The sequence below is a fragment of the Hyperoodon ampullatus genome (assembly GCF_949752795.1).
Source record: "Hyperoodon ampullatus genome assembly, chromosome: 14".
Lineage (NCBI taxonomy): Eukaryota > Metazoa > Chordata > Mammalia > Artiodactyla > Ziphiidae > Hyperoodon > Hyperoodon ampullatus.
The window spans coordinates 31,215,023-31,229,706 of NC_136927.1; the positions used below are offsets into that span (position 1 = coordinate 31,215,023).

At 57.3% G+C, this 14,684-nt stretch overlaps 1 protein-coding gene and 1 long non-coding RNA gene across 2 annotated transcripts in view; one reads left to right on the forward strand and one right to left on the reverse strand.

The window, feature by feature from the left end:
* LOC307063348 overlaps positions 1–5,302 on the reverse strand; it is a 33,410-nt gene extending 28,108 nt beyond the window's left edge. Inside the window, exon 1 of the long non-coding RNA XR_013811241.1 lies at positions 5,218–5,302. This is a non-coding gene — a long non-coding RNA (uncharacterized lncRNA). The remainder of the gene's footprint in view (positions 1–5,217) is intronic.
* A 254-nt stretch (positions 5,303–5,556) lies between these two features.
* Positions 5,557–13,594, forward strand: SNN (stannin). The gene is made up of 2 exons (XM_079720252.1): positions 5,557–5,669; positions 12,872–13,594. Exon 2 carries the CDS (start codon positions 12,963–12,965, stop codon positions 13,224–13,226), a length of 264 nt encoding a protein of 87 aa, XP_079576378.1. The 5' UTR covers positions 5,557–5,669; positions 12,872–12,962; the 3' UTR covers positions 13,227–13,594.
* The last annotated feature ends 1,090 nt before the right edge of the window (positions 13,595–14,684 follow it).

A 14,684-nucleotide genomic window follows, 5' to 3' on the forward strand; every position in this document is an offset into this window, starting at 1 on the left:
CTTGAAAGTTGCTGAGAGTAGATCTTAAACATTCTCACCACGTGCACACAGGTGTGCGTGCACACACACACACACACAAGGAGTTAACTGTGAATTGACGAATATGTTAATTATCTTGATCTGGGTAGTCATTCCGCAATGTGTATTATATCAAAGTATCACACTGTACACTTTAAATCATATTTGGCAATTATTCCTCAATAATGTTGGGGGAAAAAAGAAGAGGTGATGACACAGAGGAGAAGGCATGTGAAGACAGAGGCAGGGGCTGGAGTGATGCACCTACAAGCCAAGGATTGCCAAGGATTGCTAGCAACCACCAGAAGCCAGGAGAGGAGCATGGAGCAGATCCTTCCCTAAAGCCTGAAGAGGGAACATGGCTCTGCCAGCACCTTAATTTTGAACTTTTAGCCCCAGAACTGTGAGAGAATAAATTTCTATTGTTTTAAGCCATCCAGTTTGTGGGAATTGCTTCCAGCAGCCCTGGGAAGCTAATATAGCCTTTTAATAAAGTTAGTAAGAAGAAACTAACATAAAAAAATATACTTTGAGGGACTTCCCTGGTGGTGCAGTGGTTAAGAATCCGCCTACCAATGCAGGGGACACCGGGTTCGAGCCCTGGTCCGGGAAGATCCCACATGCCTCAGAGCAACTAAGCCCAGGCGCCACAACTACTGAGTCCTTGCGCCACTACTACTGGAGGTCGCGCGCCTAGAGCCTGGGCTCCGCAACAAGAGAAGCCACTGCAATAAGCCCATGCACCGCAACGAATAGTAGCCCGTTTGCCACAGCTAGAGAAAGCCTGCGCGCAGAAACAAAGACCCAATGCAGCCAAAATAAAATAAATAAATAAATCGATTTTTAAAAAAACCATATATATAGATATACACACACACTTTGAGGATAAAACCATACAAGAGGGAAAGCAGGGAGTAATGAAGACAGGACCCAAGGTGATGGGGACCACGGGGTGGGGGATGGGATGGGGAAACCTCAAGACTGGACTTGGGCCATTGTTAGGGTTCTGGCTTTTGATTAATGGGTTACTTGGTGTGTATCATGTGATTAAAATAACTGTGGAAATTTTAAAGAAAAGCAGGTCATGTAAGACCAAAGAGAATACGCCATGATCTGGACTATGATCAGTCCATCATTCTCTGCACCTGAAGTTTCATTAAAAAATTACTTAAAATCAAAATAAAAGGGACCCCTGCACAGCTCGCTGTCTGCCTGCTTCCACGTCTGTGAGTTTCTCTGGTGCTAGGACGAGGCTGCATCCTCCCACTTCGGGGCACACCTTCTCAGAGAGCCCCTGCCACCACACCTCTCACCTTACGGTCTTTCCCTTTTTCCTTAGCGCATACACTGTCTGATAACCCCTATAGTGTATTCATTTCTGTGTTTATCATCTGTCTTCCCCCAGGAGACTGTGAACCCCGTGAGGGCTGAGTTTCCCGTCTGATTCATGCCTGTCTCCCCGGGAACTAGCGCAGTGCTTGGCACAGAGGAGGTGCTCCATAAAGATTGGCTGAATGAATGAAAAAGTGAGTGAATAAATGAAAGATTTAGTGAATGGGTGATTAAGGGGCGCCAGTGCCCAGGTGTACGTGTGTGTTTCGGGGGGTGGCTACCGCACGTGGGAATGCAGGGCAGGCTCAGGGCAGGGAGCACCTCAGGATAGCCCTGCCCTCCCCCCTCCCCAAGTCTGCCCCTCATCACGCTGATAACACAGACTGCAGGAATGAAGACCGGAGCCAACCCCGGCCGCCCTCAACCCATGACAACCCAGCTGGACTCTTCCGGTCAACACAGGAGCCCATGGGATGTCTCCATCCCGGCCAGGGGCTCTGTCTGGCCCTGCAGTAAGAGGACTGGGCTGCGAGCAGCTGTGGGGTTCACCTCTGGCAGGTTCCCCACTTGAGCCATCCGTCTTCCACTGTCCTCACTGCTTCCATACCCCCGTACCATCTCCAGTTACTTCTGTTACATTTTGCTTTAAATTAACTCACTTATTTTTTTCCCCTGAATAGACTGAATTAAAAAGGAATGGAGGGGGGAAACTCCCTGGAAGTCCAGTGGTTAGGACTCGGTGCTTTCACTGCCGTGGTTCTGGGTTCAATCCCTGGTAGGGGAACTAAGATCCCGCAAGCCACGCGGAGCGGCCAAAAAAAAAAATTTTTTTTTAAATAAATAAATAAAAAGAAATGGGTATGTCACTATCAAAAATGGAAAAGCAGTATCTGTGCCAAAAATAGAAAGTAACATAAACTGCAGAAAAACAACACGTTGTTAAATTCTAGATCAAGAGTGTGGATTGCCCAAGACTGTCAGCCTGAGGTCTGCTCCCTCCTGGTTATAAGGGAGCCGAGCCAGTGCTAGAGAGATGCTAGAGAGATGTTAAAGCCACCCACCAGCCAGGGAGGATTTCTCTCCTGGACCAGGATTGCTGTGTGACTCAGAACAAGATGGCGCCCTCTCTGTGTCCCACCTAACCTCGCCCTGCAGAACTCACCAGCGGCTCACTTCTCTCCCTTTGGGGAACTTCCCTCTGGCCAAGCAGTTTTCATTTCATTTTTAGGCCTGGAACCCTAAGAGCTGTGGGCTTGGCAAGGAGGCCCCACTGGAGTCTCCCCGGAGGCTGGCTGAGGCCTCTCTACTCCCCAGCAAACCCCTCCCTTGTCCCAGTGCCTCCAGTGCCCCAAGGGAAGCAGGCACAGGGCCAGCCTGGCACAGGGCAGGCCCGGCTGGGCCCCAGCAAGCCCCAGGGAGCCAGGGTGATCTCAGCCCTCGCCCTTAATCATCTTCCTGGCTAATGAGCATCTGAAAACCTCCATGTCAACTACAGGAGGACCCCTGGGATGCTGGGGGCAGGGAGATTCTACGGGCCAGATGTCACCAATGGAGGGAGGTGGTAGGGGCTCCGAGAGAGGAAATGGGCTTGGGGAGGGGAGCTATACTTCCTGCCTCTTTGAAGGGGAGAAAGCTAGGGCTGGGGCAGGCAGTCACGGTGGCGGTTAAGTGCACGACTCGGCAGCCTACTGTGCGGGCTCAGATCTAGGCTTGTTGCACACCACCTGTGACCTTTAGCAAATGCATTAGCCCCTTGCTGCTCAAAGTGTGGTCCCCAAACCATCAGTACCACCTGGGAGCTTGTGAGAATGCAGAAGCTCGGGCCCCAACCTACTGAGTAAGTATCTACATTTTAACAAGACCCCCAGGTGATTTCTGTGCACATGTGCCACTCTGTGCCTCAGTTTCCCCATCTGTAAAATGGGGATTAAAATGAATTTATGCATACGTAGTGTTTAGAACAGCGTTTGCTGCTATTATTATTCATTCATTGTTATTATTATTGAAGCAACTCACTCTGGGCAAGAGGGATGGCTGGACCCAGGTGGGCTATTCCAAGTCCCCCACCTCTCAGGGCCCCAGAGGTGGGTTGTCACTGTGAAGACCAGGAGCCTGAGGCTCACAGAAAGGCAGTGATTTGCCCAAGATCCAAACGGGGGAGCCCAGGTTCAACCCCACTACTGTTCAACCCTATTACTAATGTTAAGAGTGAGTGAAATTGTTTCCTCTGCACAAGCACTTGTGGTGCTCACAACCGTCCTGTGAGGTCAACTTACTGTCACCCCATTTTTCAGATGATGAAACTGAGGGACAGAGAGATTAGGGTGCTTTTCTAAAGTTACCCAGCAGGAAAGGCTGCACTGCAGCCGGGCAGTCTGACGCTCATCTTCTATGCTATGCTGCATTCCCCCTCTGGTTTTTTCCTCCCAGAACCCGTTCCCCCAAAGTGTCCCTGCTTCCCCTGTCATTTCTTTGACAACCCTGGCTCTGGGGCTCCGAGCCTGCTCCTCCCAACTGCTCACCACTAACGAGGTCTTTGGCTACTTGAGGCTGGAACCGCAGAGGCCGCTGAAACTGTCTCTGTGGGAAGAACCTGCTTCCTTTTACCCTGGGCTCCCAGGTGTGGCTAATGAGGCAGGAGCCCTTGAGGGCCGCGCTGCCAAGACTCAGGAGCAGGAATTGTTCTGGGCTGTCTGGCTCTGGCCTCTGGGGAGCTGGCCTGGAGCTGGAAGCTCCTCTGCCTCTCTGTCCCCTCTTACTTTCCCCTCTTACAGCTCACATCCTGGGCCTGGCCTCTTGGCTAGGGCGCAGCAGGGCCAGACCTGTAGGTCTGCAGTCTGCCCATTCATTCATTTACTCGACTGGCACGCATCATACACTCTTGCAAACGTACAATTTCGCAATGCACAGGCGGGAAAATAACAAAGGGACCGCGCTAGGTGGAGATCAGGGAGGGCCTTCTGAAAGATAGGAGTGGAATAATGTTTCAGTTGAAGGAAACAGCACAGGCAAAGGCCCAGAGGTGGGAAACAGCTTGGCACATTTGAAGCAGGAAGGAGAGACCAGCGACAGCGTGGCGACTATGGCCTTGAGAGCTGGGCCCTCCATCTTCTCCCAGAGGCCTCTGCTTGAGGCTGGCAAAGACATTTCCAGACAAGACTCCCAGCCTCCAGGATGAGGGGCTCCACCTCCCCCCTCCTGCCTTCCAAGCCAGAGGTGGCGATAAAGGGAATTTGGGCCACAGAGGCCTTGAAGTACCCACCCTTGCCCCTCTTATGGGCCCCGGCTGGCCACAAGGGGGAGTGTCCTCCTGCTGGACCGCCTTCTTGGGTGGACAAGTGGACTAACCGGCAGTAACTCCCAGGCAGACAGGCGTGGCCTCCAATCCTGCCTTCATTATATGCGGGCTGTGGTACTTCAGCACTTTGGAGCGTCTGGAAAATGAGTAGCTCTTCCTTTCCCCGTTGTCTCCATGAAATGTGTTGAGAGCTGAGTACAGGGCATAGTTCTTGGTGAGGGCCTAATCGCGGGGTTATTAAATTAAATAACCATGATTATAAGAGGCCAAGAGGCTGCAAATTCCCCACAGCTTCAGCCCGCAGCAAAATGAGAGCTCTGTGAGGGCAGAGTCCTTATTTGTCTTGTTCGTGGCTGTACCCGCGACCACTGGTGTACCCGGCACATGGTCGGCGTTCCGTAAATGTTGAATGAATGGACAGATGGATGATGAATTAATGAACTAATAAACGAGTGAACAACCAGCTCCCTCCCCAAGGAAGGACATTTAACTTAGGGGTCCTGCCTATCTTTTGCTCCTGCCCGGGATGCTGCCGCTCCCTGCTTCCGGGGAGCGTGCCACACTCTTACCTGCTGTGCGCCTCAGTTTTCCCCTCCGTAAGCTGGCGGGAGTAAGGGGAGCCTCTGGGGGGTTGGAGGCAGGGCCCCAGCCCGGGCCTCGCACCCACCCGCGCCCAATCGGCGCGCTAGGAGGCCGAACCCGCGCCCCGCCCCCAGTTCTGCCAGCTGCGCTCAGCCCCCGCCCCGCGCGCACGTGACCCCGCCCCGGCCCGCCCCGCCCAGCCGTCCCAGCGCGGACTCCCATTGGCTGTTCTAGGAGGGCCCTGCCCCCGTCCGGAGCGGAGCCGGAGATACCCCGCCCGCCGCAGAGAGGGGCTCCTGCGTCCGGACTGTTCGCTGCGGCCGGACCGGGCTGGCTGGCTGGCTGGCGGCTGGCTGGCTGGCGGGCGGGCGGGCGGAGCCGGGCCCGCGGGGCTGCGGGACGATCGGGGCGATCGGGCCGGGCTGCGGGCAGCGCCATGGTGAGAGGGGTCGGGCGGGCCGGGCGCTCGGGCCCGGCGGGGGCCTGCAGGAGGGGAAGGGGCCGCCCCGGATGGGGTAGGGGCGCGCGGGGGGGGGGTCTCTGCGGCGGGGGAGGGGCAGCCCGGGCCGGGGCGCGGCTTCGGGGGAGGGTCTGTTCCGGGGGGCCGCGCCCGCGGGCGGGGGTTCTTTGTCCGCTGCGCTGCGGCGAGATCGGGACAAAGGAGGCGGCGGGGGGCGGCGGGGGGCGGCGGCGGCTTTGCAGGGAGCTGGTGTCCCCCCAACCCAGTGCATGCCCCTCACCGCGGCCCGCAGTTCTGCGCCCCAGGCCGGCCGCAGGTCTCCTCCGGACACTTAGGGATTTTTTAAAATAACAGGAGGCGGGGATCCTGGCAACCTCCAGAGTGGTCAGGAGGGCTGCAGGGGGTAGCGGTGGGGGTCCTGGCGACGTCTGGCGCCCATTTCGCAGGTGAGGAAACTGAGGACGGGCTGCGGCGTTTGGTGCCCGGTTCCATCGGTGGTGACTGTGCGGCGTGGGCATGACTGAGTCTCGTAGTCCCCCGTCCCCTAAGCTTCCCCCGCGCCAAGTCAAGCCAACTGGAGTTGCCTCTCCAGCTGTCGTTTCCCCGCCAGCTGTCGCCCCCTGGGCCGAGCTCCTTCCTCCCTCCAGCCTCGCTTAGCTCTTTGGTAGAGTCGGGGAGAGAACGGAGTCGCCTGGCAGGGTTAAATGAGAGGGTGCGTGGAGCGCGCCTGGCACTGCGCCTGCACGTCGCCCGCGCTTGGCACGCGGGAGCTGCCAGGGCGCTTACCATCCCTGTGTCCCCTCTATGCTGTGTGCCCCACATCCTCTATGCTGTGTCCCCAGCATAGAGCCGTCCACCCCAGTCACCCAGGCTCTTCGGGTGGGGGTGGACTGGGGTTCACTTGTCCCCCTTGGCCCCTCAGGCAAGGGAGCGGGGAGGCGGGGGTCAAATAATATGACATTTTAGTGTCAGAGTTGAAATCCCGGATTCTGGATCCAGGCTGCCTGGGTCTGAATCCCTGCGCAGTTACTTTGGGGCTGTGTGACCTTGGGCAATTGGTTTAACTTCTCTGAGCCACGGATTCTTTATCTGCAAAGCGGGCATAGTAATAACTCTAGGGTTATTTTGATGCTGAAAGGAGATTATCTGTGTGAAGTGTTCAGCCCAGTGTCTGGCACATAGTAATTATTGCCAACTTTTGCCAGGCGTCTACTGTTATTACCAAAGTTGTTTGGCAAGTGAGCTGAGCCTGGGGCAGCCTGTGAGAATAGCCAGTGGCTGATTCACAGGGTGGGGGCACAGGAGACTGGCACTGACCTTGGGGCAGTCCCTGGGGTTCTGCCTGCGCCAGCTTCCTCTTCTGCACAGGGGAACCTGCGGGGTGCTGGCGCGAGTTTCCTCTCCGGGAGGACCGTGGTGTAATGGGTGGGTGGTGGAGGGTGAGGTGACACTGGCCGCAGAGCTGGGCACAGCCCAATGATTGTCAGTCTCTCATCCGCATCCCCACTGTTCTTGCCCTGGCTTTTGGAGGGCAGGGGCCTGTGTGATGCTTCCTTGGGTTCCAGCGCCTGCTCAGGCCTGGCACAGAGCAGATACGCCACCTGCCCCCTTGTCATGCCCTGTCCTCCCTACAGTCCTATGTTTCTAATCAGAAACTGGGCAGGAAATGTTTCCGGTTTGTGAACTGGGGTCCCCCGAAGAGACAGAGCCTGGTTTGCTGGCACACCTGATAGATGGCTTTGTTGGGGGAAGGGGCATGGCTTCACCCCTGTGGAGGTGGTGGGTCCCCTGTAAGCAGGGCAGCCCCAGAAGGTGGAGGCTGCAGGGGGGGAGGGGTGGCAAGCTGGTGTCCAGCTGGGCTGGGTGACACTCATGATGTGCCCAGTTAAGCGAGAAGAAGGTGGCAGCGTGTCCCTGAGGAAGGCGCTATTTGTGGCACTGGGCCTGGACCAGGCCCTGTACCCTCCTGGGAGCAGGTCCTTCACGGGGAGTGAGGGGCGACCCTGTGACACCCAGGAAGGTGTGGTGCCTGGTGACACACAAATCTGGTGGCCCCATAGCCCTTCTGTTTTCACATTTCTTATCACTTCGCAGCCTCCCCACAACCTGGCTGCTGAGGTCAAGGCCTCTTTCCCATTTTGCAGGCTGAGAAACTGAGGCCATTGGGAGCAGCTTGCTTGGCTGGGTCCCAACAGCTAATGGTAGTGAGTGGAGGGATGGTGTGGGGCAAAGGAGGGGACTCTGATCTGCTCTGCTGCTGGCTGGGCTCCACTGGGCCTTGAGTGTGTGAAGGGGCCTGTGGAGTGGGGTTAAGGCTTCATTTTGGGGTCCCCTGAAGAGGCAGGGGTAACTAGAACCCAACCCAACATTGGGGAAGACCTAAGCCGTGGGCCTCCGAGGGCAGCAGGACAGTGGGGGACACCTGCGTTCAGCTTGCTGGTGGCCGATGCAGGGTCTGTCCTTTGAACCCATCGGTGGTTGGGGGTGGGGCAGGGGGAGAGGTCAGAGGGGTGGTGTCGGCAGACGCTGGGCTTTCGAGCTTGTTGAGATCCATCCGAGGGAGGTGGGAGCCGGAGGGCGGAGGGAGGGTGGAGGACTGGCACTGTGTGTTTGGGGGATCCAGATGGCCTTGGGCTTCCAGTGCCAGCTTTCGTCCTGACTGAGGGAGCTGGCAAGGAGATGCTACAGAGGTTGGGGGAGCATGGCCCGTCGCCCACCCCTAGAGTGACCGGAGACTACAGTCCTCGGCTGTGCTCTGGCTCCCAGGCTGGCCTGACCCTCTGCACTTAGAAGACCCCTCCCTTTATTCTGCTGGGCCCCACTTCTGGGTCTCATCCTCCTTTATTCTGTCCAAGTTCACTCTTGGACGATCCATTCAAGCTCTCCACGCCTTAGTTTCCTCACCTGTGAAACTTGGATGGTAACAGTGAGCAGCACTAGCCACGGGCTTGTTGGGGGGAGTAGACGATGGTATGGAATAAGTGTTAACTGCTTTGGTGATTGTTCTAAGGGGGTCCAGGTTTCCCATGTGCCATCCTGGGCGTCTACCCAGCCCAAGCTCTGGTCCTCCGCGTCCTGCCCTGTGTGCTTTCCTGGATCAGGGTGAGGGGTCAGCTGACTTGTAGGAGACATCTTACCTCGGAGGGGCAGGAGGGAGGCCCTGAAGAGATGAAGCAAGGGGTGGGGGCCAGCCCAGGCCAAGAGGGTTCAGAGGGAACTGGCCGGCCGCCCTCATGCTTCAGGTTCCTCTGGGATCTGCATCTCAGTGGCATCTTCCCTCCCCTCCCCTCCCCACAGCTCGTGCAGGGACAGCTGCCCCTCCGTGGGCTTGGGCCAGGCCTGCCTGGGACCCACTTGCACACGTGGCTCCTGCCCCCATGTTCAGCCTGCAGCCTGTCCTTCCACGCAGGCTGCCAGCTCCCTTGAGGGGAACCCATGGTGGCTTCGAGATTCGGGGGCATTCAGGGGTGGGGGCTGCCGACCTTGATCCCCATGCAAGCAAGGTCTCCTCTGATTACTGCCTCCCCGGGCTTGGAGTGGTCGGTCAGCAGACATTTACTGAGCACCTGCTGTGTGCTGGTAATAGGGCTGGGGATCCAGCAGTGGGCAAGATGGACAGTGCCCGCCTACAGGCTCAGAGTCCACTGCGGGAAGGAGACGGCAGCCAGGGAAACACCTTCCCTGACCCAAGAGAATTTCAGGTGGCAGGGCGCCAGGAAATAAGAGGAAGTAGTACGAGACGGTGGCCAGTGGGGGTGGGCTGCGTCTGGAGCCCGGGTGATCTGGGAAGGCAGCCCCCAAGAGGCACCTTCTGAGAAAGTTCCTTCCCTTCTGATGGGAAGGAACCAGTCACGGGACACTCAGGGAAGAACACTCCAGGCAGAGGAACAGAAAGTGCAGAGGCCTTGAGGTGGGAGGCAGAAGGGTGTGAAGAAGCTGGGGAAATAGGGAACTTGGATTCTCTGCTGGTACCAGGGAGGGTTCTGAGCAGGGGATGACATGATCCGATTTTTTAAAAGATGGGTTCTCAGGAAATACTTGCTGAGTGAAGGAACAAACACAGTCAAGGGAGGGCCAGGGACCGCAGGCGAGGCCTGACCGTGGCCTGGTCACCTGGCTCTGCCCCTCCTCCTGACCTGGGGCGGGGGCAGCAGACAGGGTTTTGAGGTCACCACTCCTCTCAGAGGGTCCTTGGAGCTGGGGCTACCACTGCCTCAGTTTGCTGGTTGGTGGTTGGTGGTTGGTCCCAGGACCGCTTGTTCCCCACCCCCAGGACTCAGAGGCACTTCCTGGGCTCCTCAGCTGGTTTGGCCCCTGGGGTCCCCCCTCCCCAGGTCTTGCTGCCATTGTTTGATTTCCCACTTCCTGTCCCTGAGCCACCCCCCTGGCTCCCCAAACACACACACTTCCCCTTCTGAATTGATACCGACTTGCCTTCCTGTCCAGGAACCCAGGGGGAGGGCAGGCACCCCGGCAGGCACTGGACACAAGGGCCAGTGGAGAGGGTGAGGCGGGAGGGACAGGCAGCTAGGTGTGCTCCCGAGCGGGACGAGGGCACAGGGGTTGGGGCGGGTTCACCCAGCTGCAGCCAGCAGGCTCTCTGGGGGTTGGGGGGATCACCTGCTCCATGTGGAGGCCCAAGAGGACAGGCTGAGCAGAGTTGTGGGAGCTGATGGTAGCCCTGATGGTGGCAGGGGAGAGGCCAGGAGGACCTGTGCACTGGGTGGGCACAGAAGTGTGCAGGGCCACTCACAGAGCACACAGCCCAACAGGGGAGGCAGGTGCCAATCCGATGTCCCTGACACAGAAGCCAGAGTTGCACGTTGAGGCTGGTGCCCTGGAGGGAGGGAAGGAGGGAGTGCAGCCACAGGACGAAGAGGACTTCCTGGACCGCGGGGTCAGGAAGGCTCCCCGCCTGAGCTGGAGTTAACCAGGGCAGCCTCCACATGTTGATGTTTGTCTGGGGTCTTTGGGGAGCGGTCCCATGCCATGTGAGAGGTTTACCAGCATCCCTGGTCTCCATCCACTTGATACCAGTAGCACCCACACACACACCAGCTGTTATAATCACAAATGTCTCCAGACGTTGCCACATGTCCCCTGGGGGGCACGGTTGCCCCCACTTGAGAACCACTGCACAAGGGTAAGGGGAGCACAGCACTGGGGCAGCGGGACCCGGCTGGGCAAAGGTCTGCAGGTAGGAAGGAGCGTGGCGTCAGCAGGAGAGCAGCAGGGCTGGAGATGCTTCGTCAGGTCCCGTAGGTCACCGTAGGGACTTGGGGTCTTTCCTCTGAGTGACGGGCACTGGCTGCAATGGCCCCCACAGGTGGACCAGGGAGCCTGTTGAGAGTGATGGCAGCGGCTTGACCCTGGGGGCAGTAAGAAGGGGGCAGACTCCAGGGATGTCGCCCCCTCCTGACCAGGACCCCTCTGCACAGGTGGGTGGGGGAGCAGGGCAGTTCTGGGGGTCTGTAGGGTTTTCTCAGGGCCCGGTCCCCAGACAGACTCAGGGGCGTTGACTTAGCTGCCTTTGACCTTCAGGCAAACCTGGCCCTGGGGTGGGGGTGGAGGGCTCCCTGGTGTGGATAAGAATCATTTCTAATTAAGGCTGTCATTGCTCAAGGAGGGCAGGTTCCATCCTGTCCGGAGGGAAAACCTTCCGCTTCCAATGATGTCTACCTGCACTGATGTCTGTCTTCTCCAGAAAAACCAGCTTCAGACAGCTGAGCATCGACTCTGCCCACCCTGTGCCCAGGCGTCGCAGGCATCCTCGTAACCACTTGGGTGTTAGTTACTATTATTTGCTCCGTTTACGGTCAGGCAGGAGAAATTTTAAAAGTGCAAGGTCTTGGGACCCAGGGGAGCCACCACCTCCAACCTCAGTGGGTTGTCGCTGTCTGAGCCTTGGGGCACGTACACCCCTCCCCGCCGCCACTCAAACCAGCTGATTTCCAGCTGCAGCCACTCCTTGCACTTGCCAGCGGGCCCTCCTGCCTTCAGAGCCTTAGCAGACGGTGTTCCCCTGCCGGGAAGCTCTTCAGGGGCTGGCTTTCCCGCACATCTCAGCATCAGCGCCACCTCCCTGAGTTTCGCCTGCTCCGCCCAGTTTAGCATCGTGGCATCTGGTCCCCTATGTTCCCAGCATTACATTCCTGCATTTGTAGCGACAGGTGTTTGGCATATTGACCCGTTTGCGGTCTGGCTCCTGCACCAAGACGCCGGCAGAGGCTGGTCTGTCCTGCTTTCCCCTGCCCTCCTCTATTTTTCCAGAGCCAGGTCAGCTACAGCGTCTTTGTGGGCAAAGGCTGTTGTCGGCTACACTCTCACAGGTGCTCCTGAAGACTCGTTGAGCTATATATGTCCCGTTCACGAGAGGGGCTGATGTCATTTCCCTGCTTTTGAACCCCTCATCGCTGGCCGTCTTGAAGCACTTTATTTTTTTTTTATTATTATTATTTTTAAATTTTATTTATTTTTGGCTGCATTGGGTCTTCGTTGCTGCACACAGGCTTTCTCTAGTTGTGGTGAGCGGGGGCTACTCTTTGGTGTGGTACGCGGGCTTCTCATCGCGGTGGCTTTTCATGTGCAAAGCACGGGCTTTAGGCACACGGGCTTCAGTAGTTGTGGCTCGTGGGCTCTAGAGCGCAGGCTCAGTAGTTGCGGTGCACAGGCTTAGGTGCTCCGCGGCATGTGGGATCTTCCCGGACCAGGGCTCGAACCCGTGTCCCCGCATTGGCAGGCGGATTATTAACCACTGCGCCACCAGGGAAGTCCTTGAAGCACTTTCAATCTGTGAGCAGTTACTGAACACCTAGTGGTGCTGGACTTCTAGAACATTCACCTTAAACAGACCCGCTTTCAGCCCCTGCTGCGGTGGTGACGGAGGTCTCGGGTGCCCCCTCTCCTGCCTGTCAGGTTCGTGGCTGAGCAAGGATGACTGCCTGTCTGGTGGCAGAGGCACTGAAGGTATTAAATGGAAGTGGCTGGGTTGAGTGAGGAGAACGCTGGTGGCATCATGAACAAAAACACCCAGCAAGTGCCAGCCAGCCTGTTTCTCACTAGGATGAGGGCAGGACGGTCAGGCTTGAGAACTGATTAAAATAGACCCCATGGAAGAGCAAGCCCGAGCATGTGAGCTGTCAGGAGTCCCCAGTGTAGACTCATCTTGCTCTTTCTTTCAGGGCTCTCGTGTCCAGCCTGGGTTCCAGCCTCACTGAGCCGTCCCCACCAAGACCTTCCTGCAGAGGGGCCCCCCCCGCTCAAGCGCTAACCATGTCCATCATGGACCACAGCCCCACCACCGGTGTGGTCACGGTCATCGTCATCCTCATCGCCATCGCTGCCCTGGGGGCCTTGATCCTGGGCTGCTGGTGCTACCTGCGGCTGCAGCGCATCAGCCAGTCAGAGGACGAGGAGAGTATCGTGGGGGATGGCGAGACCAAGGAGCCCTTCCTACTGGTGCAGTACTCGGCCAAGGGACCGTGCGTGGAGAGGAAGGCCAAGCTGACCCCCAACGGCCCCGAAGTCCACGGCTGAGCCGGGATGCGGAGGCTCCTGGGGCTGTCTGCCGCCAGCCGAGAGGCGCAGTAGGGGCGAAACCACAGACGTGCTGCCATCTGAGAGGAAGGGTTGACGCTTGCTGGCATGGCCTCACCGGACTTCGTCATCGCATGCACCGACTCCTGGGATCCCGGAGGTCCTGAGCCAGGGCTCAGTGGCACTGGGCAACCCCTCAGCCTCCTGGTAGGACTGCCCATTGCAGGCAGTGGGCAGGCCTGACCTTGCTGGGGCTCACGGCCCCACAGCGCTTTTGTTACTTGAATGTTTAGCTGAGCCTGTTTTTGATGGAGCTACTACTGTTAACGCGTGAACTCACAAGCCTGTGAACTGTAAATAGGCCCCAGAAGCACGTGCTTAAGCCTCTTTTGCTGATTTTTAAAAAATATAGAGCACATGGGACTGTCCGTACTAACGCTGAGCTGAGTCAAGGCGGGAGGGAGGGTCTTAGACTTGTAAGGCCCACATTGCATTTGGCAGGGGCCTCAGATACACGTGTGTATGTAGAGAACGTGACACGTCGGCTTTAAGTCTCGCAGCTGACCCGTTGGGGTGCTTTGGCGATTTCTGCTTCGTGAGCAATGAATGGGAGCAGCAGCACGTCCCGCCCCCTCCTGCTCTAGGTAGATGAGGTTGTTAAATGCCAGTTCCTGTTGCTAGTGGAGCGATTGCAAGGAAGCTACTGCAGCTGCTTGGGAGCCGGTGAAGGACGAGTCAGGGCACGAGGCCCGAGTCCCAAGGCTGCCAGGTGTCCTAGTGGCAGAGCAGTTTCTGGCCCCCATGGTCTTGAGCATGCTGAGCACCTTGCCCCCCACCCAGCTTTACTGAGCACAGGCTTCGCTAGAAACACCAGAGCCACGGTGGCTACCTGTATCCCAAACCCAGTTGGCCCAGGAAGGAGAGAACATTGTGGTTTTTGTTTGTTGTCGTATTTAATATTTTCTGCACTGGAGGCGGCGGTGGGGGGTGCTTGGTTTCTTCCCCCTGCCCTTTTCACAAATTCGCTTCCTTTCCTCTCAGATTCCCACCCACTTGCTGGGTCCTGGATTTGATTTTCCTCAGTGGGCCACCTAGAAGGAGGGTCCCCTGACCTTACTCTGAGAGCGCCAAGTGTCACTTCTTGTGTGCCTGTGCACACAGGAGCAGCCAGCAGCCTGTGCTTAGTGGGTGCCCAGGGGAGGGGGCTGGGGGAAGAGGGAGTTTCAGGTTCAGGATTTGGTTTTCAAAAAGGTGAGGAGTTTGGTGGCTCTTGGTCAGGCCAGTGATTCCCAGCCTGCCCCTCCGAGATGTCCCTTGTGTATACTTCAGTGAACTTGCTTAGGTTTTTAATCCCACCACTGTAAGCACACCCTAAACTATCATGATTAAAATGTGATTTGTGTCTGCATCCTCGGGAATAAACTGGAGGCCAGCCCTGGGTGAGCTGGGGAGCGCTGG

Excerpts from the sequence above, each read along its gene's own strand:
- SNN (XM_079720252.1), top strand. The coding sequence starts at position 12,963 with ATGTCCATCATGGACCACAGCCCCACCACCGGTGTGGTCACGGTCATC.